The 22,509-nt window shown below is 44.7% G+C and overlaps 3 protein-coding genes across 3 annotated transcripts in view; 1 reads left to right on the forward strand and 2 right to left on the reverse strand.

Annotated features, from left to right (window-relative positions):
* LOC127535128 (uncharacterized) overlaps positions 1-22,509 on the reverse strand; it is a 66,866-nt gene that overhangs the window by 2,893 nt on the left and 41,464 nt on the right. The window lies entirely within an intron of this gene.
* LOC110971543 (olfactomedin-4-like) lies at positions 2,224-5,182 on the forward strand. The gene is made up of 5 exons (XM_051952191.1): positions 2,224-2,524; positions 3,010-3,216; positions 3,284-3,511; positions 4,234-4,402; positions 4,581-5,182. The coding sequence occupies exons 1-5, from the start codon at positions 2,224-2,226 to the stop codon at positions 5,014-5,016; spliced, it is 1,341 nt and encodes a 446-aa protein (XP_051808151.1). The 3' UTR covers positions 5,017-5,182.
* si:ch211-194m7.5 (olfactomedin-4) lies at positions 11,410-21,777 on the reverse strand. Its single transcript, XM_051952192.1, is given in 7 exon segments — positions 11,410-11,863; positions 12,042-12,210; positions 12,929-13,156; positions 13,224-13,377; positions 20,528-20,746; positions 21,391-21,513; positions 21,670-21,777. Coding segments are annotated over 7 exon segments (1,428 nt in total). The 5' UTR covers positions 21,751-21,777.

Consider the following 22,509-nt stretch of genomic DNA (forward strand, 5'->3'; position numbering starts at 1 on the left):
CCTTAGACAGAATAGGTTCATTAGAGATTGGGCAATAGTTATTTATATTATCCCGACTTCCTGATTTAAAAACTGGTACAATGACAGCTTTTTTTCCAGTCAGCTGAAAATTTATAGGAACTAATCAACAGATTAATGAGATGAGTCAGTGGTTTTATTAAAGTTTTGCTGTATGTTTTGAGAAAAGCAGTACTCATGTTATGAATATGATTAGTTTTAGAGTTAGATAATTATTTATAATTTTAGTAACTAATCCCTCATTTACCTCATGAATGTGAAATAAACCTGTAGAAATGATTGCTTTGCCATGGTGTGAAACATTTGGCTGCTCAAAGGTTTTTATTTATTTTTCCACAGACTACAAAATATGAGTCAAAAACATTTGCCAAGGAGGTGTTTAGTGATAGCCTCGCCCTTGATTATAAATTACTTTACCCCTTTCTGATTGTTTGTTCTGTTAGTTAACTTACTGAAGTGCTTCCATAGAGAGAAGTGCTATTACCCCTTGCATTATCTATTAGTTTACTGTAGGAAGATACTTTAGATGTGCGTGGTTCCTGTACCACTTCATTTCTTAAGCTTTTGTACACTAAGTGATGAATTTGAAGTTTAGAGGTTAATGATTTCTTAAGAGCAGATTCTTGTCTTCATCAATGTTCAACGGCTCAACTGACGGATTTTATCACATTTACGTGTAGTTTGAGTGCTCCTGCAATGCATGCGAATCAGTTCCATCAGGTGTTGCCATGGTGCCGCTGTAAACTACAGAATCTGACATATGGAGCATTCCTCCCGTCCGACTGTACCAGAGTGAATACAGCCATCGTATCCACAATAGGACTGTCATCTAGAACCTAGAATGATAAACTGCACATTTTCTGTTCAATAATGATGAGATGAATCCATAAAAGAAAAAAGGACTCGAGAGGGAGGCCACCAAGACTCTACGACTCCTCTGAAGGAGCTAAATCTGGACTGGAGTTCACCAGAAGACATGTGGAGACTCTGAAGACACCTGGAAGAAGGTTCTACAATATGTACGGGGTTGAGAAGTGAGGATGAAATAATACAGTATTGACACACTGCAATACAATATAAAGTGGCTTCAAAAAATGAGTTTAAAAAGTACAAAATATGTAGCTGTGCAAGAATGTCTGTGCAAATTAGTATGGTTTGGGGTGATATGATATGAGTCCAATTTAGGTTAACATCAGCCAGTGATGCTAATGTTATAAAGTCTAACAGCAGATGGAATGAAGGACCTGTGATAGCGCTCCTTCTTGCAGGGTGGGTGTCTCAGTCTGCTGCTGAAGGAGCTGCTTAGAGACCTCACAGTGTCATACAGTATCCCCAGTATATCCCCAGTACAGGTCAACAGTTCTCCTCCCCGACTGTACACAGCCTGAGCAAAGCCCTGCTTCCCTTCCTCAGGCATCGAACGGTTTGCCAGAACCTAATTGAGGCCAACCAAAAGTCCTTCTCCATAGCCTTCCTGAACTCCTCCCACACCTGAGTTTTTGTTTCCGTGACTGCCGCAGCCGGCGCCCTTTTGGCCAACCGGTACTCGTCGGCTGGTTCAGGAGACCCCCGAGGAAGCCAAGCCCGAAAGGCCTCCTTCTTCAGCCTGTCAGCTTCCCTCACCACTGGTGTCCACCAAAGGGTTCTGAGTTTGCTGCCGTGACAGACACCAGTGACCTTCAGGCTACAGCTCCTAACAGCTGCTTCTGCAATGGAGGCTTTGAACATGGACCACTCAGACTCCATGTGCCCAACCTCCCCCAGGATGCAGGAGAAACTCTTCCAGAGGTGGGAGTTGAAAACCCCACAGACAGGGTCCTCCTCCAGATGTTCCCAGTTCATCCTCACTACAGGTTTGGGTTTACCAGGTCTGTCCAGCAGCCTTCCATCAGATCCAACTCCCCACCAGGTGGAGATCAGCTGACAGCTCTATCCTCTCTTCACCTGAGTGTCTGAGACACACGGCTGCAGGTCTGATGATACGACGAAGAAGTCCATCATGGACCTTTGTCCTGAGGTGTTCTGGTACCAGGTACACTTAAGAGCAACATTCTGCTCCAACATGGTGTTTGTTATTGCTAATGACTTGAATAGAAGTCCAATAACAGAACACGGCTCAGGTTCAGATCAGGCCGTTCCTTCCAATCACCTCCTCCAGGTTTCTCCATCATTGCCAAGTGAGCGTTGAAGTCCCCCAGAAGAACTATGGAGTCCCCATCCAGAAGCCCTCCCAGGAACCACTCAGACTCCAAGAAGGCCGAACACTCCGAAGTGTTGTTGGTGCAGAAGAACAGACAGTCGGTCAGTTTTCCCATCCGCAGCACGAAGTCGGAGAGAGGCGACCCTCTCATTCTCTGGAGAGAACTCCAACTAACCGGCGCTCAGCCGGGGGCTTGCGAGTATCCCCACACCTGTCCGGTAGCTCTTACCCTGGGCATCTCCAGAAAAGGTGAGAATCCAACCCCTCACCAGGATTCTGGTTCCAGGACCCTTGCTGTGTGTGGAGGTGAGCTCAACTATATCTAGCTGGTACTGCTCCACCTCCCTCACCAGTTCAGGTTCCTTCACCAGTGAGGTGATGTTCCCCATCCCCAAGGCTAGTCTATGCCACTAGGAAGCAGTGCGACTAGACGCCCGCTCCTGCCTACTGCCTGGTGGGCATAGCACCTGATCCTGATTTCCTGCCTGGTGAGTGGTTAGTCCACCAGGTGGCGACCCCGTGCTACTTTTTTGGGCTGGTCTCAACCGAGAGCCACAGGGCAACAAGGCTCAGCCACCAGGTGCTCTCTGATGAGCTGCCCCCTCAATCATGGCTCCATGGAGAGGCCCCGGCTTCTCTGGTGCGGGCAAGGTGGTGGCTTTCCTTTTCTGTGATCAGGGTTTCTGTCATCAGGGTTTTCTGAATCGCTTGTTGTCTGGTCTCTCCCCCGGAACCAATTTGCTTTGGGAGACCCTACCAGGGGTTATTGTCCTGGACAACATAGCTCCCAGGATCACAGGGAAATAATCCAGTCATAAATAAAACTGATGTTCTTGTCTCCCAGCTGACCCAGCTGAAGGCTGAGATGGAGGATCTGGAGCAGTTGGACTCCATGGAGGTGGTGAAGGAACGAAGAAACAACCATCGCCTGAGGACCAGCCTGAACCGGTGCCTGGACAAACAGAACGCCACAATTGCTCCAATCCAGCCTCCGTACGGTGAGTCCAGACCCATCTGACCTCAGCACCCGGTTGGTTTTGCTGCTTCACTCCAGTGTCTCCTCAGGTACATGTTCTCAGGGTCTGCTGAAGAACGTCACCGGGCCAGTGGTCCAGACGGCCGGAGAGTATCCGGGCTCGTATCCGTACGGTTCCTGGGGTCGGGATCCCAAACCAGAACCTGGGAAGGAACGCTGGTACTGGATGGTTCCGATGACCACCAGCAACAGATACAATAACTACGTCCGCCTCTACCACAGTCTGTACAAGCTCATCGGAGGAGAAACCAACATCGGTAAGATCCTCTGGCTGCTTCTTTAACCCTCAGAACCACACAAACCTGACTTAAAAATCCAGAATCACTCAATTTATCAGCCAGAAACAGTAAAAACAGAATCATCCCATTTTCAACTGTACAGCTCTGTAAAAGAACAGACGGCATCAGTCTCCAACCGTTTAGAGACTGTACCTGGACTCAGAGCAGCCAGCTGGTCCAGATAGAAGACAGCAGGTAATGGATTATCTGAGGTCAGTGATTGCAGGATAAAGATCCTGGATCTGAAGGTCCAGTCTCTGGTGGATCAGAACTCCTGGATAGAACTACACCATGAAGACTGAAGAACCAAGAAACTCTGAGGTTGAAAGGTTGTTGAAAAGCATCAGTCAGGATGATACAAGAACATTTAAAGATCCTGAAGATCTCCTGGAGTCCAGTTAATTCCATCATTAAGAAACGGAATGAATATGAATTATGAATAAATCTGACTAGAGCAGGACGTCCTCAAGACCTGAGAGACTCCAGAGGTCGGCCACCAAGACTCCTATGACTCCTCTGAAGGAATCTCAAGCTTCACCTGAGATGGGAGAAAGTGTTCATAGAAGATTTTTCTAGCAAGAAAATGAGTCAAAAATGTTAAAGTGAATGTTCTGGAACATTTTTATAGATACTTTAGGAAGGACTCATGAAGAAAGTCCTGATAAGTACCTCATGATTCACTAATATTTAACTTCTTGCAGCTAACATCCTGATCTCCTCCTCCAACCCGACCACCAACACCATCCAGGGTCCAAATGTGGTTCTGTACGGAGGATCTTTGTACTACAACTGTTACAACCAGCGTCAAGTTTGTCGATTCCACCTGACCACCAAAACTGTGACCAACGTAGATCTTCCTCAAGGCACCAGGTGAGTCCACCTCAACTCAAAACAAGACTAACCCGACATTACAAACCTCCCGGAGTCCCCATGTCATGATGATACCACCACCATGCTTCAGTTCATGATGCCACCACCGTGCTTCAATTCATTGTTTTCAAATGTTTTCTTTGCTCAGTTGAAACACGACTCGTGTCATCTGTTCCAGGTATAACTCCAAGGGGAACTTCTGCCACCTGGATGAGTGCTACCCGTACACCGACCTGGACCTGGCCACAGACGAGTCGGGCGTCTGGGTGGTCTACACCACCACCCAGAACTTTGGTAATCTGGTTCTGTCCAAGCTGGAGGAGGGAGAACCGCCAAAGCTCAACCAAACCTGGCACACTTCGGTCTTCAAGCAGGGGGTGACCAACACCTTCATGGCCTGTGGCGTGCTCTACGCTACACGCTACGTTAGCAAAAACGTGGAGGAGATCTTCTACTCATTCGACACGACCACAGGGAAGGAGAGGTTTGATGTCGGCATCTTCATGAACAAGATGGCCACCAACATCCAGGCCCTGAACTACAGCCCTGTGGACCAGATGCTCCACGCCTACTGTGACTCCAAAATGGTGTCCTACAAGGTTCTGTTTGGGTAAACAGATTGTTGTTTTTAAAAAACCGACATTTAACTCTCATCTCTGATGTTAATGAGGGGTCAGGAGGTGATGCATGATCGATTTATCTGCCACATTCTGATTATGTTCATGTGGTTTCATCTTTGTCTTTCACAGTTTTCATTCAATAAATTCACTCCTTTCTGTTCTGGTGTTTCAGTCGGTGGTGGCGGTGAGCTGAAATTAAACTCTTATTTCAGTTTGTTGTTGAGCACAGCTGCTGTCATTCATCCTCCAAGACATAAAACTGACAAAACCACTAAAACAAGTTAAAGCATAAAGTGAGATAAGAGACACAAAACAATATAAATGACACACAAAATGATATAAACTAGACAAAACGAGGTAAACAAGACACAAAGCAAAATAAGGAGGCATAAAATGAGAACGAGACATAAAAAGATATACAAGGTATAAAATGAGATAAATGAGACACAAAACGAGATTCTGAGACATAAAATGAGAAAAACGAGACAAAAAACAAGATAACCAAGATACAAAACGAGATAAATGAGACACAAAAACGAGGAAAATGAGACACCAAATGAGATAAATTAGGCATGAAACAAGATAAGGGGACATATAGTGAGATATACGAGATGTAAAATGAGATAATTGAGACACAATATGAGATAAATGGGGCATAAAATGAGATAAACAAGATACAAAACAAGACAACCAAGATCCAAATTTGTATCGTCCTGATGCTTTTCAACAAAATGAGACACAAAATGAAGTAAACGAGACACAAAACAAGATAACGAAGCATAAAACGAGATAAAGAGACAAAGCGAGATAAACGAGGTGTAAAATGAGATAAATGAGAAAGAAGTGGACATCAACCAGGGAATAAAATGATAAAAGCAAAGACACAAACTGACACAAAATAAAGATAAATGCCTTTAAACACAGATGCAGATCAATATTTTTTCTGATTATCATGAACGTTTTCTCCAATAACATCAGTTTTACTTTAACCTCAGTTCATTAAATAAACGGTTAAACATTAAGTTAGGTTGTTTTCTGAGGAGAATATAAAAAAACTAGAATTAATTCAGCCCAAAACTTTTACATTCATGTTAAGTTAGTCATTATTTTTTGGAATTATTTGCAAATATGACATAAAACAAACAAAAAGCAGATGTTAGTAATAATAGTTTGGAACGATTTTTATTTATTTTCATTAAGATTTTTACTACGAATGTTTTTAATTATTAAATCTAAACTGAGTGTGAATTCTTGTTAACTTTCTCAAAGGGATGTTCTCCTCTCTGGACTTCAAGGACCCGGAACTCTTGAGATTTTCTCAGTATGAAGGTAGAACTTAGGCTTGTTTTTGATTTTTTCTGTTCATTAATTTGGTTTTTTAATAATAAACTTTCATCCTAATAAATGTAAAACTCTCAGAAGGTGAACGTTCATATCAAACATCCACCAGCAGCAGGAAGGAACTTTTCTACCAGAACCTCTTCTTCATGTGGAGAGCAAATTGCAGTTTTCTTACCTGAGGTTTGATGATGATGAAGCTGCTGGTTTCTCTGCACAACAATAAAATAAGATAAACAAGGCATAAAGTGAGATAAGAGACACAAAACAATATAAATGACACACAAAATGATATAAACTAGACAAAACGAGGTAAACAAGACACAAAGCAAAATAAGGAGGCATAAAATGAGAAAGAGACATAAAAAGATATACAAGGTATAAAATGAGTTTAGCGTAACCACTGAAGTGATTATATTGCACTCATTAAAATAAAGGGGCACCACCTCAGTTTACCTGAGGGAAAATGATCAATTTAAGTAAGAATCTCAAGGAGACTTGAATTGAGATAATTGGTCAGTTTGATATCTGAAAGTGTAGAATTCTCTGTCGAAATTGACTTCAGTTCTCACACACAGAAAACGCACAGAACAGTGGATTGGTCTAAGTGAAAACATTTAACTATTCTACCAAAACAATACAGGTGAGCTATGTACAGTGAGAACTATGATGTGTGTGTACGTGCATAAAGGTGTGTGTATGTGAGATTGTACACTCAACAAAAATATAAAAGCAACACTTTTGTTTTTTCTCCCATTTTTTATGAGATGAACTCAAAGATCTAAAACTTTTTCCACATACACAATATCACCATTTCTCTCCAATATTGTTCACAAATCTGTCTAAATGTGTGACAGTGAGCACTTCTCCTTTGCTGAGATAATCCATCCCACCTCACAGGTGTTCCATATCAAGATGCTGATTAGACACCATGATTAGTGCACAGGTGTGCCTTAGACTGGCCACAATAAAAGGACACTCTGAAACCCTACGAGGTGGTCTTTGAGTCATCAGGTGATTATTTTTAAGTGATAGCTTCAATGATGTCAGTAAAGGCTAGAAGCATCAAGGTGGTGTGAAACTATCCTGCTTTATATGATCGATTCCTACGGTAAATTCTGTATCTTGAACATCTAAGTTCTAAGGATTCCATCTTTCATTGTTTCTATTCAATAAATTCATTTTTCGTCTTTGCTGTTCTTTCAGTTTATTTGGTTGCATGTTTACGATGTTGATTTGTATCCCATTGCTATCAAATAGCCTCCTAGGCTGGTCACCTGCAATACTAATGAACTCTGTAGCATCTCCAGGATGGTGACTAGCCTTCTTAGGCTATTCTCTAGCATTATAAGGCTAGTCACTAGCATCCCTCTGTCGTATAAACATTGTCTTCTCAGATTAAGTCTTCTGTCTCAGTTTTAGGTTCCAATCAGTGAAAAATATACACCGTTAAAAATAATAGTTGCAGCAGTCTCACGAATAAAAAACAGAAGAGTCTTGGAGCATTCTTCAGATTCAAAAATAAAAGTGTTTATTCTGTGTGCACAAGGTCCAAACACCGATGAGACGCCCCGGAGCTGTCTGGCTCTGCCCTCTGATGCCCGGTCTTTATACTGTTTTGCCCTGGTGTGTGGAGTTCTCTACACCTCAAGGCCACCCTTCTTTTATCATAAAACTTGTAAATCTGTCACTATTCCCTTCCTTAATCCTTCCTTAAGGGTGTCTAAATGCTGGTAAAGTTCAAGTGTCACTCTAAGGAGATTCCTCTCATCCTGGCTCCCTGCCCCTCCAATCAGCACCCTCTGCATCTTTATGGAAGATACATTAAGGACAACAACAGGTGTTATTAAGTTACCGCCAGGGCATCTCATCCTTCTATGAATACAGAAGTCCTACAAACAATGTATAGTGAAACAGGTGCACTCATCTGATTTACGACCACCTGGCAAAACCTGGCTACTGGCTGCCTGTACACACACAGTGAGGTCATTACGCAGTTCTGTTCTCATCTGGACATGTGTGTGTGGCCTTTAACCCTTCTTAAACTTATACCTAGAGGCTTTATGCTTTATTTGACACAACACCTCCACAGGCAACCAGCATCCAAAGGCTACCAACTAGCATTTCTTAGGTAGTCACTGGTATCTTTAGTCTTGCAGCTAGCAGCTCCTATCTAGTTACCAGCATTTTAAGACTAAGCACGTCTATCCCCAGACTAACAACATCTTTTCTAATCTAGGCACTAGTGTGCTGAGGCTAAGAATTAGCATTCATTAGCTAGAAACTTGTGTTTCTAAGTCAGTCACTAGTATCCAAGCAACCAGCAATGTGACATGTTACTAGCATCCTTCAGTGTGTACCTCGCTTTCCATTGCAAGCCACTAGCATTTCTGGGCTTGCCACCAGCTATCCTTAGCTTGATACTAGCATTTCTAGGTTTCACACTTGTATCCAATCCTGGTTCAGTTCCACTAAATGTGTCGTCTTTCTAAATCAGATTTGTTTCTTCATCAGTCCTCAGGTTCTTGACAGGTCTGAGTCAGGACTTTGAGGAGACCAGTCTAGAACCTTCATTCTAGAACCTTCATTCCAGCCTGATGGAACCATTTCTTTACCACGTCTGATGTGTGTTTGGACTCATTGTCTGGTTGAAACATTCAACTGTGTCCAAGATCAACCTTCTGCTGATGGTTTTAGGGTTTCCTGAAGAACATGGAGGTGATCCTCCTCCTTCATTATTCCATTTACTTTGTGGAAAGCTCCAGTTCCACAGAGCATGATACTGCCACCACCATGCTTGATGGTAGGTTTGGTGTTCTTGGGGTTGAAGGCCTCACCTTCAGTTTTTGTTCCATCTGACCACAGAACTTTCCTCCAGAACCTTTTCTTTGTCCATGTGAACTAATAGACAAACTAATGGCCATAAACATGTAAATATGATCATGTTTGTGCTTACAGCGGATATTTGGAATTATTTTCATAACCTTTATGACTAATAACACTGTTTGGTGTTAGTCTTACATTTAAATTATCAGAGTTAATCTCTATATTTAATAATCATATCAGGTACTGACCTTTTAATTAAATGATGTTGTAAAGTCGTGTTTTCTATCATTTTTTGTTTTTTAGAATAATAATAATTTTTTTGTATAGTGCTTTTCAAAGACGCTTTACAAAAAAATCATCAAACATTAAAATGATAAAAATAAAACAAGTCATAAAACACATAATAATAAGTTAATGTTATGTGTTAAAAGCAGTTCTGAACAGGAGGGTTTTGAGGAGTGATTTGAAGGTGGTCAGGTCTGTGCAGTCATGCATATGTAAATTATTCACACCATACACCACGCTGTGGGTTCTTCAGGTCAACATTCAAACCATCTGTTGCTTTAAATGTTCTCCATCAGTTACTTCATGATGTTCAGCAGCTGCAGGTGGAGGGTCAGTGGGCGGAGCTTAGCCAGCACAGGTGTGATGAAGCTAGAGACTGATTGGTTGTATTGTTGTGCAGAGAAACCAGCAGCTTCATCATCATCAAACCTCAGGTAAGAAAACTGCAATTTGCTCTCCACATGAAGAAGAGGTTCTGGTAGAAAAGTTCCTTCCTGCTGCTGGTGGATGTTTGATATGAACGTTCACCTTCTGAGAGTTTTACATTTATTAGGATGAAAGTTTATTATTAAAAAACCAAATTAATGAACAGAAAAAATCAAAAACAAGCCTAAGTTCTACCTTCATACTGAGAAAATCTCAAGAGTTCCGGGTCCTTGAAGTCCAGAGAGGAGAACATCCCTTTGAGAAAGTTAACAAGAATTCACACTCAGTTTAGATTTAATAATTAAAAACATTCGTAGTAAAAATCTTAATGAAAATAAATAAAAATCGTTCCAAACTATTATTACTAACATCTGCTTTTTGTTTGTTTTATGTCATATTTGCAAATAATTCCAAAAAATAATGACTAACTTAACATGAATGTAAAAGTTTTGGGCTGAATTAATTCTAGTTTTTTTATATTCTCCTCAGAAAACAACCTAACTTAATGTTTAACCGTTTATTTAATGAACTGAGGTTAAAGTAAAACTGATGTTATTGGAGAAAACGTTCATGATAATCAGAAAAAATATTGATCTGCATCTGTGTTTAAAGGCATTTATCTTTATTTTGTGTCAGTTTGTGTCTTTGCTTTTATCATTTTATTCCCTGGTTGATGTCCACTTCTTTCTCATTTATCTCATTTTACACCTCGTTTATCTCGCTTTGTCTCTTTATCTCGTTTTATGCTTCGTTATCTTGTTTTGTGTCTCGTTTACTTCATTTTGTGTCTCATTTTGTTGAAAAGCATCAGGACGATACAAATTTGGATCTTGGTTGTCTTGTTTTGTATCTTGTTTATCTCATTTTATGCCCCATTTATCTCATATTGTGTCTCAATTATCTCATTTTACATCTCGTATATCTCACTATATGTCCCCTTATCTTGTTTCATGCCTAATTTATTTCATTTGGTGTCTCATTTTCCTCGTTTTTGTGTCTCATTTATCTCGTTTTGTATCTTGGTTATCTTGTTTTTTGTCTCGTTTTTCTCATTTTATGTCTCAGAATCTCGTTTTGTGTCTCATTTATCTCATTTTATACCTTGTATATCTTTTTATGTCTCGTTCTCATTTTATGCCTCCTTATTTTGCTTTGTGTCTTGTTTACCTCGTTTTGTCTAGTTTATATCATTTTGTGTGTCATTTATATTGTTTTGTGTCTCTTATCTCACTTTATGCTTTAACTTGTTTTAGTGGTTTTGTCAGTTTTATGTCTTGGAGGATGAATGACAGCAGCTGTGCTCAACAACAAACTGAAATAAGAGTTTAATTTCAGCTCACCGCCACCACCGACTGAAACACCAGAACAGAAAGGAGTGAATTTATTGAATGAAAACTGTGAAAGACAAAGATGAAACCACATGAACATAATCAGAATGTGGCAGATAAATCGATCATGCATCACCTCCTGACCCCTCATTAACATCAGAGATGAGAGTTAAATGTCGGTTTTTTAAAAACAACAATCTGTTTACCCAAACAGAACCTTGTAGGACACCATTTTGGAGTCACAGTAGGCGTGGAGCATCTGGTCCACAGGGCTGTAGTTCAGGGCCTGGATGTTGGTGGCCATCTTGTTCATGAAGATGCCGACATCAAACCTCTCCTTCCCTGTGGTCGTGTCGAATGAGTAGAAGATCTCCTCCACGTTTTTGCTAACGTAGCGTGTAGCGTAGAGCACGCCACAGGCCATGAAGGTGTTGGTCACCCCCTGCTTGAAGACCGAAGTGTGCCAGGTTTGGTTGAGCTTTGGCGGTTCTCCCTCCTCCAGCTTGGACAGAACCAGATTACCAAAGTTCTGGGTGGTGGTGTAGACCACCCAGACGCCCGACTCGTCTGTGGCCAGGTCCAGGTCGGTGTACGGGTAGCACTCATCCAGGTGGCAGAAGTTCCCCTTGGAGTTATACCTGGAACAGATGACACGAGTCGTGTTTCAACTGAGCAAAGAAAACATTTGAAAACAATGAATTGAAGCACGGTGGTGGCATCATGAACTGAAGCATGGTGGTGGTATCATCATGACATGGGGACTCCGGGAGGTTTGTAATGTCGGGTTAGTCTTGTTTTGAGTTGAGGTGGACTCACCTGGTGCCTTGAGGAAGATCTACGTTGGTCACAGTTTTGGTGGTCAGGTGGAATCGACAAACTTGACGCTGGTTGTAACAGTTGTAGTACAAAGATCCTCCGTACAGAACCACATTTGGACCCTGGATGGTGTTGGTGGTCGGGTTGGAGGAGGAGATCAGGATGTTAGCTGCAAGAAGTTAAATATTAGTGAATCATGAGGTACTTATCAGGACTTTCTTCATGAGTCCTTCCTAAAGTATCTATAAAAATGTTCCAGAACATTCACTTTAACATTTTTGACTCATTTTCTTGCTAGAAAAATCTTCTATGAACACTTTCTCCCATCTCAGGTGAAGCTTGAGATTCCTTCAGAGGAGTCATAGGAGTCTTGGTGGCCGACCTCTGGAGTCTCTCAGGTCTTGAGGACGTCCTGCTCTAGTCAGATTTATTCATAATTCATATTCATTCCGTTTCTTAATGATGGATTTAACTGGACTCCAGGAGATCTTCAGGATCTTTAAATGTTCTTGTATCATCCTGACTGATGCTTTTCATCAACCTCAGAGTTTCTTGGTTCTTCAGTCTTCATGGTGTAGTTCTATCCAGGAGTTCTGATCCACCAGAGACTGGACCTTCAGATCCAGGATCTTTATCCTGCAATCACTGACCTCAGATAATCCATTACCTGCTGTCTTCTATCTGGACCAGCTGGCTGCTCTGAGTCCAGGTACAGTCTCTAAACGGTTGGAGACTGATGCCGTCTGTTCTTTTACAGAGCTGTACAGTTGAAAATGGGATGATTCGTTCTGTTTTTACTGTTTCTGGCTGATAAATTGAGTGATTCTGGATTTTTAAGTCAGGTTTTTGTGGTTCTGAGGGTTAAAGAAGCAGCCAGAGGATCTTACCGATGTTAGTTTCTCCTCCGATGAGCTTGTACAGACTGTGGTAGAGGCGGACGTAGTTATTGTATCTGTTGCTGGACGTCATCGGAACCATCCAGTACCAGCGTTCCTTCCCAGGTTCTGGTTTGGGATCCCGACCCCAGGAACCGTACGGATACGAGCCCGGATACTCTCCGGCCGTCTGGACCACTGGCCCGGTGACGTTCTTCAGCGGACCCTGAGAACATGTACCTGAGGAGACACTGGAGTCAAGCAGCAAAACCAACCGGGTGCTGAGGTCAGATGGGTCTGGACTCACCGTATGGAGGCTGGGTTTGAGCCACTGTGACGTTCTGTTTGTCCAGGAACCGCTTCAGTATGGTCCTCAGGCGATGGTTGTTTCTTCGTTCCTTCACCACCTCCATGGAGTCCAGCTGCTCCAGATCCTCCATCTCATCCTTCAGCTGGGTCAGCTGGGAGACAAGAACATCAGTTTTATTCATGACTGGATTATTTCAGATGTTCATCATAGAAGCAAATAAAGAGAAAATAAAACACAAGATTCAAAAGTAAAAACTCTAAAATCAAGTCAACGAGGATGAAGTTTACCTTCTGAACTTCTACCAGTCTGATACTTCTGGACGTCTTCAGAAACCCAACAGCACTGATTTAGTCTTTTTATCTCCCACTTTTATCGTCTTTCATTTATTGTGTCTCTTTGTGGTCATTTTGTGTCTCTGTGGTCATTTTGACCAAGGTACGTTTTATCAGTCTGTTTCCTGGCTATAAAAGACACGAGCAGAAACAAAAAAATCAAGCCGTTTTTTCGATTTGAGCAAAAAACAAAAAATCAGGAAACGGTTCGTTTTTTCATTTTTTCGTTTTCACCCCCAAAATGAAAATACGACTTCATATTTCGTTTCATTGGTGGGCGGGGCTTCGGAGCCCGCCGGTGCGGTGTCCATCACAATAAAGCTCCTGCGCTGGCATTCATAGACAGACTGACTTTCATTGTATTGCCTGCCCCCACTGCACTTCCCCTAACTCTAAATCAAAGCAAGTGGTGTACACAATACAGGGTTTGCACGAAAGTAGGCTATTTATTGATTGAATGAGCGAGAGATAGCCTATTTATCGGCGATCAAACGAGAGAGAGAGAGTGCTATCAATGGCTGCATGGCATGGAAAACTTGGACCCTGGAACACACTACTTTCTCAATCAAGTTTTCTCTTTCCTCCGCTCTTATCCATGGCACAACATCTCTTCCTCATTAGTTGGGAAGACTGATGAAGAGGGATAGTTGGAACTGCACTGTAGTGGCCAGGTGTGTCATTACAACTGATTCAGCACCACAGAGGACACATTTTTATAATTTTCAAAAATTAATCTGAGGGCCACTTCAAGTGAGGGAATGAGCCGTGTGCGGCCCCTGGACTGCCGGTTGCCCATCCTATTCAGCTTCAATATCAGCTGCAAGTAATGACAGTCATAACTGAAAGTAAATTAACTTTTTGTTTTTGCTCTGTTGAAATTCCAGAATCATACTGTTGAAAGGATGTGGGCAGAAGTCAACAACAGAGTGAACTAGCCACTGAAAACGGCTCTCGTCCAGCTCGTAGACCAGGAGGAACTTGACCTGGAGGACAACGTGACACGATACTGTGTCTCCACACTCAGATGTCAGGTAGCAGAGATTGGACTTTGTCGGATGGTGCAGTCCTGGAATGCACACAGGATCCAAGGTTATACTGATTTATACATTTTCTTTCAATGTACTTCTACTTTATAAACATAGCAGTGTGTAAAATTACAAGGCTGCGGTTCATATCCCATTGCTCTTGGTATAATTGATGTTTGCCATCCCTGTCGGCGTTATAGTCAATGTTCTGATATGTGTTAATTTATTCCAGAAATGTACCTGTGTTTGTGTTTGTGTGTAAATGTCTGTCTGCTGACTATGTCTGTTATCTAGTGGAACAAATATTTCTCGACCTGTCAGACTCTACAATGAATAGAGTTGGGGGTTTTTTAACAGATAATTTAGTTCCCTCCTTGTATTGAACACTGAAGCCAAAAATACTTGGACTATTTTTCAGTGTAACTTATCTATAAGAACATTAGGGTAAACAAAATATATGTTAGTTTTAGTAGAAATATACAAACAGCTCACTTGAAGAAGCATGCTTTAACAACTCCCTTGGAATTAACAATAGCTGGTTTTACATGGAACCTTCCATTCTCATTGGAATTGATCTAGAAGCTGTTACCAAATAAAAATTTTACATATACACCTCAATTAGAATAAACAGAAAAAAATGAATGGAATTTCATTCGGTTTCACAGGGGTGGAGTATTCCTTTCCCCAAACCGATCAAATGACATCTTTTTTCATGTAAACTGTGAAAAGTAAAGTTGTCAGGCCGTATTCTGTCTGCGTATGCTCTGCTATGGAGCCCTCCACATCGCCTTTGGTGGGGATGTGTTGAGGTTGATTCTCTGTGGATACGACAGAGCACAGGCAGTTACACGTCTGTATAACGGCTGCTCTGATTATGTATGGTAGCTGCTCATGTAAACACCAAATTGGAATAGATCCTGTCATGTGTAAATAGTTGATCTGAGATTGTCAGTTTGGAATGATTTTAATCGCAGTGAGAAAAAGTCTGCATGCAAACAAGGCTACTGAGGTGGATTGATATGCATGATGGTGATATGCTAATTACCCAAACCTAATCCTGTGATTTGTGTTTCTATCTGCTTATTTCAGGAAAAGGTTTTCCAAATCAACTGGCTCTGGGTGGATGCCCAAAGAAACTGCCGGCAGATTGTTTGCCAGAGGCTGCAGAAGCTGCACAAGCTGACCACCAGGAAGTGAGGTCATCGCTGACACAAGTCTCCTTTTTCAGGAGAAACCCATTCTCCACAGCTGAACAACAAACAGCAGCTGAAAATGAATTTGCACAGCAATACTTGGACATTTCTGTGCTGTTCGACAATGCTGTGAACAACAATCTGACCAGTTTTCAAAGCGGGATCAAGAAAACGTGTAGAGAGAGCTGAAAGGTGACATAATGTTATTCATATGTTTTTCTTTTTTCTGACTTTGTTCTTGTTATTCTTGTATTAAAGACTGTTGTTTTTTCACATTTATTTCACGGTGCCTTTAAAGTCACCCAAAGTGGCCTTACACAGTTAAATATATACACAGATACATGAAGCGCTAATGCACTGGTAAAACAACACTAAAACATGTTTAAAACAGGGGAGAGTGGAGTTATAATGACAATGACTGCTGAAAGAGGTAGGTTCTGAGGTGGGTTTTGAATGTTGGAAGAGAGTTCCAAAGCTTTGGGGCTGAACCACTGAAAACCTGAGCACCCAGGGATCGCAGACGTGGTGTGGAAACAACACACACACTCAGGAGAAGTCTCTACAGAGCAGGGGGGGGGGCTTGCCCAAAATGTATAAATTATTTGTAAAAACCACTAGCGAGTAGGGTTAAGGGTGTTAAAAATACCAGAAATCTCACAGATTAATGTCTTAGCACCATTTAGTATTGCTCTAGACCAGACTGTCTTATAACTTATACGGGGGGGGGGGGCCTCTAGGCTCATTATTTAGAGAGATATGGACTACTGAACATTGCCCCCATGAAAAGTGCCTCATTTTCAAGGACCCTGAAGTCAGTGTAGCACAGGTGGTAGAGATCTGCTAATTTGCACAGAAACTCATCTGTCCTCTTACTGTAGCCATGCAAAGTCCCAACTTCTAGCCATCACTGCATCATGCTCAGTTTTACCCCCAAACGAGGCCATTTTTGTTAGTCACGAATCTGAGCATTACTGTTATGCATATATAGTGTGCATATTTATGCTGGTGTGTACAACTGGAGTTGGAAAAATAACTTCCACATTTTTTGGACATGCCCCCTGCTCTGTAGAGACATTTTTGACAAATATTGAACAATTTGGGACCATTTTTGTGTAATTTTATCCAAGTTTCATGTATGGCGTGTAGAGGTGTGTTGCTCCGTGTGTAGGGGTGTGTTGCCCCGTGTGTAGGGGTGTGTTACCCCGTGTGTGTAGGGGTGTGTTACCCCGTGTGTAGGGGTGTGTTGCCCCGTGTGTAGGGGTGTGTTGCCCCGTGTGTGTAGGGGTGTGTTGCCCCGTGTGTAGGGGTGTGTTGCCCCGTGTGTGTAGGGGTGTGTTGCCCCGTGTGTGTAGGGGTGTGTTGCCCCGTGTGTAGGGGTGTGTTACCCCGTGTGTAGGGGTGTGTTGCCCCGTGTGTAGGGGTGTGTTGCCCCGTGTGTAGGGGTGTGTTGCCCCGTGTGTGTAGGGGTGTGTTGCCCCGTGTGTAGGGGTGTGTTGCCCCGTGTGTAGGGGTGTGTTGCCCCGTGTGTAGGGGTGTGTTGCCCCGTGTGTGTAGGGGTGTGTTGCCCCGTGTGTAGGGGTGTGTTGCCCCGTGTGTAGGGGTGTGTTGCCCCGTGTGTGTAGGGGTGTGTTGCCGTGTGTGTAGGGGTGTGTTGCCCCGTGTGTGTAGGGGTGTGTTGCCCCGTGTGTAGGGGTGTGTTGCCCCGTGTGTAGGGGTGTGTTGCCCCGTGTGTGTAGGGGTGTGTTACCCCGTGTGTGTAGGGGTGTGTTACCCCGTGTGTAGGGGTGTGTTGCCCCGTGTGTGTAGGGGTGTGTTACCCCGTGTGTGTAGGGGTGTGTTGCCCCGTGTGTGTAGGGGTGTGTTACCCCGTGTGTGTAGGGGTGTGTTACCCCGTGTGTAGGGGTGTGTTGCCCCGTGTGTGTAGGGGTGTGTTACCCCGTGTGTGTAGGGGTGTGTTACCCCGTGTGTAGGGGTGTGTTACCCCGTGTGTGTAGGGGTGTGTTGCCCCGTGTGTAGGGGTGTGTTGCCCCGTGTGTGTAGGGGTGTGTTACCCCGTGTGTGTAGGGGTGTGTTGCCCCGTGTGTAGGGGTGTGTTACCCCGTGTGTGTAGGGGTGTGTTGCCCCGTGTGTGTAGGGGTGTGTTACCCCGTGTGTGTAGGGGTGTGTTACCCCGTGTGTAGGGGTGTGTTGCTCCGTGTGTGTAGGGGTGTGTTACCCCGTGTGTGTAGGGGTGTGTTACCCCGTGTGTGTAGGGGTGTGTTGCCCCGTGTGTGTAGGGGTGTGTTGCCCCGTGTGTAGGGGTGTGTTGCCCCGTGTGTAGGGGTGTGTTGCCCCGTGTGTGTAGGGGTGTGTTGCCCCGTGTGTGTAGGGGTGTGTTACCCCGTGTGTGTAGGGGTGTGTTACCCCGTGTGTGTAGGGGTGTGTTACCCCGTGTGTGTAGGGGTGTGTTACCCCGTGTGTGTAGGGGTGTGTTGCCCCGTGTGTAGGGGTGTGTTGCCCCGTGTGTGTAGGGGTGTGTTGCCCCGTGTGTGTAGGGGTGTGTTACCCCGTGTGTGTAGGGGTGTGTTACCCCGTGTGTGTAGGGGTGTGTTACCCCGTGTGTGTAGGGGTGTGTTACCCCGTGTGTGTAGGGGTGTGTTACCCCGTGTGTGTAGGGGTGTGTTGCCCCGTGTGTAGGGGTGTGTTGCCCCGTGTGTGTAGGGGTGTGTTACCCCGTGTGTGTAGGGGTGTGTTGCCCCGTGTGTGTAGGGGTGTGTTACCCCGTGTGTAGGGGTGTGTTGCCCCGTGTGTAGGGGTGTGTTGCCCCGTGTGTGTAGGGGTGTGTTGCCCCGTGTGTGTAGGGGTGTGTTACCCCGTGTGTGTAGGGGTGTGTTACCCCGTGTGTGTAGGGGTGTGTTACCCCGTGTGTGTAGGGGTGTGTTACCCCGTGTGTGTAGGGGTGTGTTGCCCCGTGTGTAGGGGTGTGTTGCCCCGTGTGTGTAGGGGTGTGTTGCCCCGTGTGTAGGGGTGTGTTGCCCCGTGTGTAGGGGTGTGTTGCCCCGTGTGTGTAGGGGTGTGTTACCCCGTGTGTGTAGGGGTGTGTTACCCCGTGTGTGTAGGGGTGTGTTGCCCCGTGTGTGTAGGGGTGTGTTGCCCCGTGTGTAGGGGTGTGTTACCCCGTGTGTAGGGGTGTGTTGCCCCGTGTGTAGGGGTGTGTTGCCCCGTGTGTGTAGGGGTGTGTTGCCCCGTGTGTGTAGGGGTGTGTTGCCCCGTGTGTGTAGGGGTGTGTTACCCCGTGTGTGTAGGGGTGTGTTGCCCCGTGTGTAGGGGTGTGTTACCCCGTGTGTAGGGGTGTGTTACCCCGTGTGTGTAGGGGTGTGTTACTCCGTGTGTGTAGGGGTGTGTTGCCGTGTGTGTAGGGGTGTGTTGCCCCGTGTGTAGGGGTGTGTTACCCCGTGTGTAGGGGTGTGTTACCCCGTGTGTGTAGGGGTGTGTTACCCTGTGTGTAGGGGTGTGTTACCCCGTGTGTGTAGGGGTGTGTTACCCCGTGTGTGTAGGGGTGTGTTACCCCGTGTGTGTAGGGGTGTGTTGCCCCGTGTGTAGGGGTGTGTTACCCCGTGTGTAGGGGTGTGTTACCCCGTGTGTGTAGGGGTGTGTTACCCTGTGTGTAGGGGTGTGTTACCCCGTGTGTGTAGGGGTGTGTTACCCCGTGTGTAGGGGTGTGTTACCCCGTGTGTGTAGGGGTGTGTTACCCTGTGTGTAGGGGTGTGTTACCCCGTGTGTGTAGGGGTGTGTTACCCCGTGTGTGTAGGGGTGTGTTACCCCGTGTGTGTAGGGGTGTGTTACCCCGTGTGTAGGGGTGTGTTACCCCGTGTGTAGGGGTGTGTTACCCCGTGTGTGTAGGGGTGTGTTACCCCGTGTGTGTAGGGGTGTGTTGCCCCGTGTGTGTAGGGGTGTGTTGCCCCGTGTGTAGGGGTGTGTTACCCCGTGTGTAGGGGTGTGTTGCCCCGTGTGTAGGGGTGTGTTGCCCCGTGTGTAGGGGTGTGTTACCCCGTGTGTGTAGGGGTGTGTTACCCCGTGTGTAGGGGTGTGTTACCCCGTGTGTGTAGGGGTGTGTTGCCGTGTGTGTAGGGGTGTGTTGCCCCGTGTGTAGGGGTGTGTTACCCCGTGTGTAGGGGTGTGTTACCCCGTGTGTAGGGGTGTGTTACCCCGTGTGTAGGGGTGTGTTGCCCCGTGTGTAGGGGTGTGTTACCCTGTGTGTAGGGGTGTGTTACCCCGTGTGTGTAGGGGTGTGTTACCCTGTGTGTAGGGGTGTGTTACCCCGTGTGTGTAGGGGTGTGTTACCCCGTGTGTAGGGGTGTGTTACCCCGTGTGTGTAGGGGTGTGTTACCCCGTGTGTAGGGGTGTGTTACCCCGTGTGTGTAGGGGTGTGTTACCCCGTGTGTAGGGGTGTGTTACCCCGTGTGTAGGGGTGTGTTGCCCCGTGTGTAGGGGTGTGTTACCCCGTGTGTGTAGAGGTGTGTTGCCCCGTGTGTAGGGGTGTGTTGCCCCGTGTGTGTAGGGGTGTGTTACCCCGTGTGTGTAGGGGTGTGTTGCCCCGTGTGTGTAGGGGTGTGTTGCCCCGTGTGTAGGGGTGTGTTACCCCGTGTGTGTAGGGGTGTGTTGCCCCGTGTGTGTAGGGGTGTGTTGCCGTGTGTGTAGGGGTGTGTTGCCCCGTGTGTGTAGGGGTGTGTTGCCCCGTGTGTGTAGGGGTGTGTGTAGGGGTGTGTTACCCTGTGTGTAGTGTCAGCAGTCAGCTTGTGTTGCTCCTCGGTGGTTGTGTTGAGTTTGTCCAGCAGCAGTCTGATCTCCATCAGCTCGTTGTGGATGATGTTCAGGCTGAGGACTCCGTACAGATCTCCATCGTCCTCCTTCTCCAGGACGGACACGTCTTCTTGCAGCTGGGCCAGACGGCGGTCCAGACCCAGCAGGAGAACCTCCAGTTCTTCAGCCTGAACAGAAACTTCATCAGTTTGTCCGTCAGGAACCAGAAACACGTAGAGAACCTGTCCTCTCTTAGTTTACAGATCATCTATACAAGGAACTTTATTTTGAAATGAACACCATCAACATCTCTGAGCTTTTATTTTGAAAATTGAAGCACTGACTGACATTAAAACAGGACTCAGAGGAACCACATTCAACGTCTATGAAGAGTTTAAAGCTGGAATGAAGTTTCTGCTGTGAAATCTTCCAGAGCTCCAGGGTCCTAAAGACGGCTGCTTCCAGAGACTTCCTGTTCAGTTCTATTGACATTATTAACAAAGTTTCTACTAATTTCATAAAATCCGTATGATTAATGGGTACCAGAAGTCACAGCAGACTGATGGAGCAGCAGGGAACAGTTTCTGTTGTTTGGTTAATTTTTCCATTTCAAACAGAAGCTCAAGCTTCAAGTTTATTTCAAACCCCACATACACAATTAAACATTTACAATTCCCACTAACTTACAGTTACTCATACTGTTTGAAAAGGGGATGGAAGAAGCATTGCTTTTCATTTTCCAACGCTTTGATCCGTTTTGTTGTTTTTCTGGTGTCTGACAGTAGATCAGACTCTTCATTTTACTGGTTCTAAAGTTCTAAAACGTTCTGACCTTCTGTGGCGTCACTCTGCTGTTACAGTCGGAGGCGTTCTTCTCCACCGTCTTCAGCCGGTCGTGAGGAAAAACCTTCTCCGAGTTCTTCAGCTCACAGGAGCATTTATCTCGAGAGGGAGCCTGAAAGGTGAAGAAGGCAAGGCAAATGTATTTATATAGCACATTTCAACAACAAAGTGCTTTACAAAGACATTAACCCATAAGAACCCAGACCCGTTAAGAAGAAGAAGCTTCATGATGAGGTCTAAACAGAACCAACGTTTCCTGAGGTTCTACCTGCAGACTGGAGCAGCTCAGAGTCCAGAGAAGAACCAGCAGCAGCAGCTTCATGGTGGAGCAGAGAATGAAGATCAGCATCCAGCTTCAGCAGCTTCTGGGTCCTCCTACTGGCTATAACTGCCTCTGTGTGTGTGTCTGTGTCGGTCTTTGTGTGTCTGTCTGTCGTGTTGCTTCCCTTCTTGTGGTTTTTTTTTTTTGCAGCATCGCAGGAATTTCAACTTGATTCAGGGAAACGCTGATTTACTGACAGTAAATCTAAAAATCTGTTTAGAAGAAGCTCAGAGAGACTAAATATAAAAATGAACTTTATGCTGATCAGAGACGACAGACCAGAACTACAGAGGACAGAAACGGCTTTATGATTTGGGGTCATTTTGGTCAGAATTGAAGTCATTTTGGACAAATCTTGAGTATTTTATTGAATGGTTTGGGGCGGTTTTGGGAGGCTGAGGGGTAGTTTTGGTCAGATTTGGAGAGATTTTCAGTAAATCTTCAGTCTTTTTGGACAAATTTGGAATAATTTTATTCAAATCTGAAGTAATTTTTGTAATTTTTGAGAAATAAAATTTAGTTTTTCTGCCCATAAACTTGCTTATTTCTTATGATGGTGATTTTATCCGATGTCACAGTTTCTGTGACATCGGATAAAATCACCATCATATGAAATAAAGCAGACCATAAACAAACATCAAGATGCAAAAAATAAAAATATAAAGCTGGTAGAATATTAGCTGCATTAGCTAGGTTAGCTTGGTTAGCAGGGTTAGCTTGGTTAACTTGGTTAGCTTGGTTAGCTGGGTTAGCCACGTTAGCTATGTTTATTTTGATAGGTTCAAA

The sequence above is a fragment of the Acanthochromis polyacanthus genome, chromosome 8 (assembly GCF_021347895.1).
Source record: "Acanthochromis polyacanthus isolate Apoly-LR-REF ecotype Palm Island chromosome 8, KAUST_Apoly_ChrSc, whole genome shotgun sequence".
In the NCBI taxonomy this organism is placed as follows: domain Eukaryota; kingdom Metazoa; phylum Chordata; class Actinopteri; family Pomacentridae; genus Acanthochromis; species Acanthochromis polyacanthus.

What these genes read in the sequence shown, in the direction of transcription:
- LOC110971543 (XM_051952191.1), top strand. Translation starts at nt 2,224, where the DNA reads ATGGAGTCCCCATCCAGAAGCCCTCCCAGGAACCACTCAGACTCCAAG. An exon ending in GACCCTTGCTGTGTGTGGAG is followed by an intron (nt 2,525 to 3,009) that starts GTGAGCTCAACT and finishes CATAGCTCCCAG; the next exon opens with GATCACAGGGAAATAATCCA. An exon ending in GATCTTCCTCAAGGCACCAG is followed by an intron (nt 4,403 to 4,580) that starts GTGAGTCCACCT and finishes CATCTGTTCCAG; the next exon opens with GTATAACTCCAAGGGGAACT.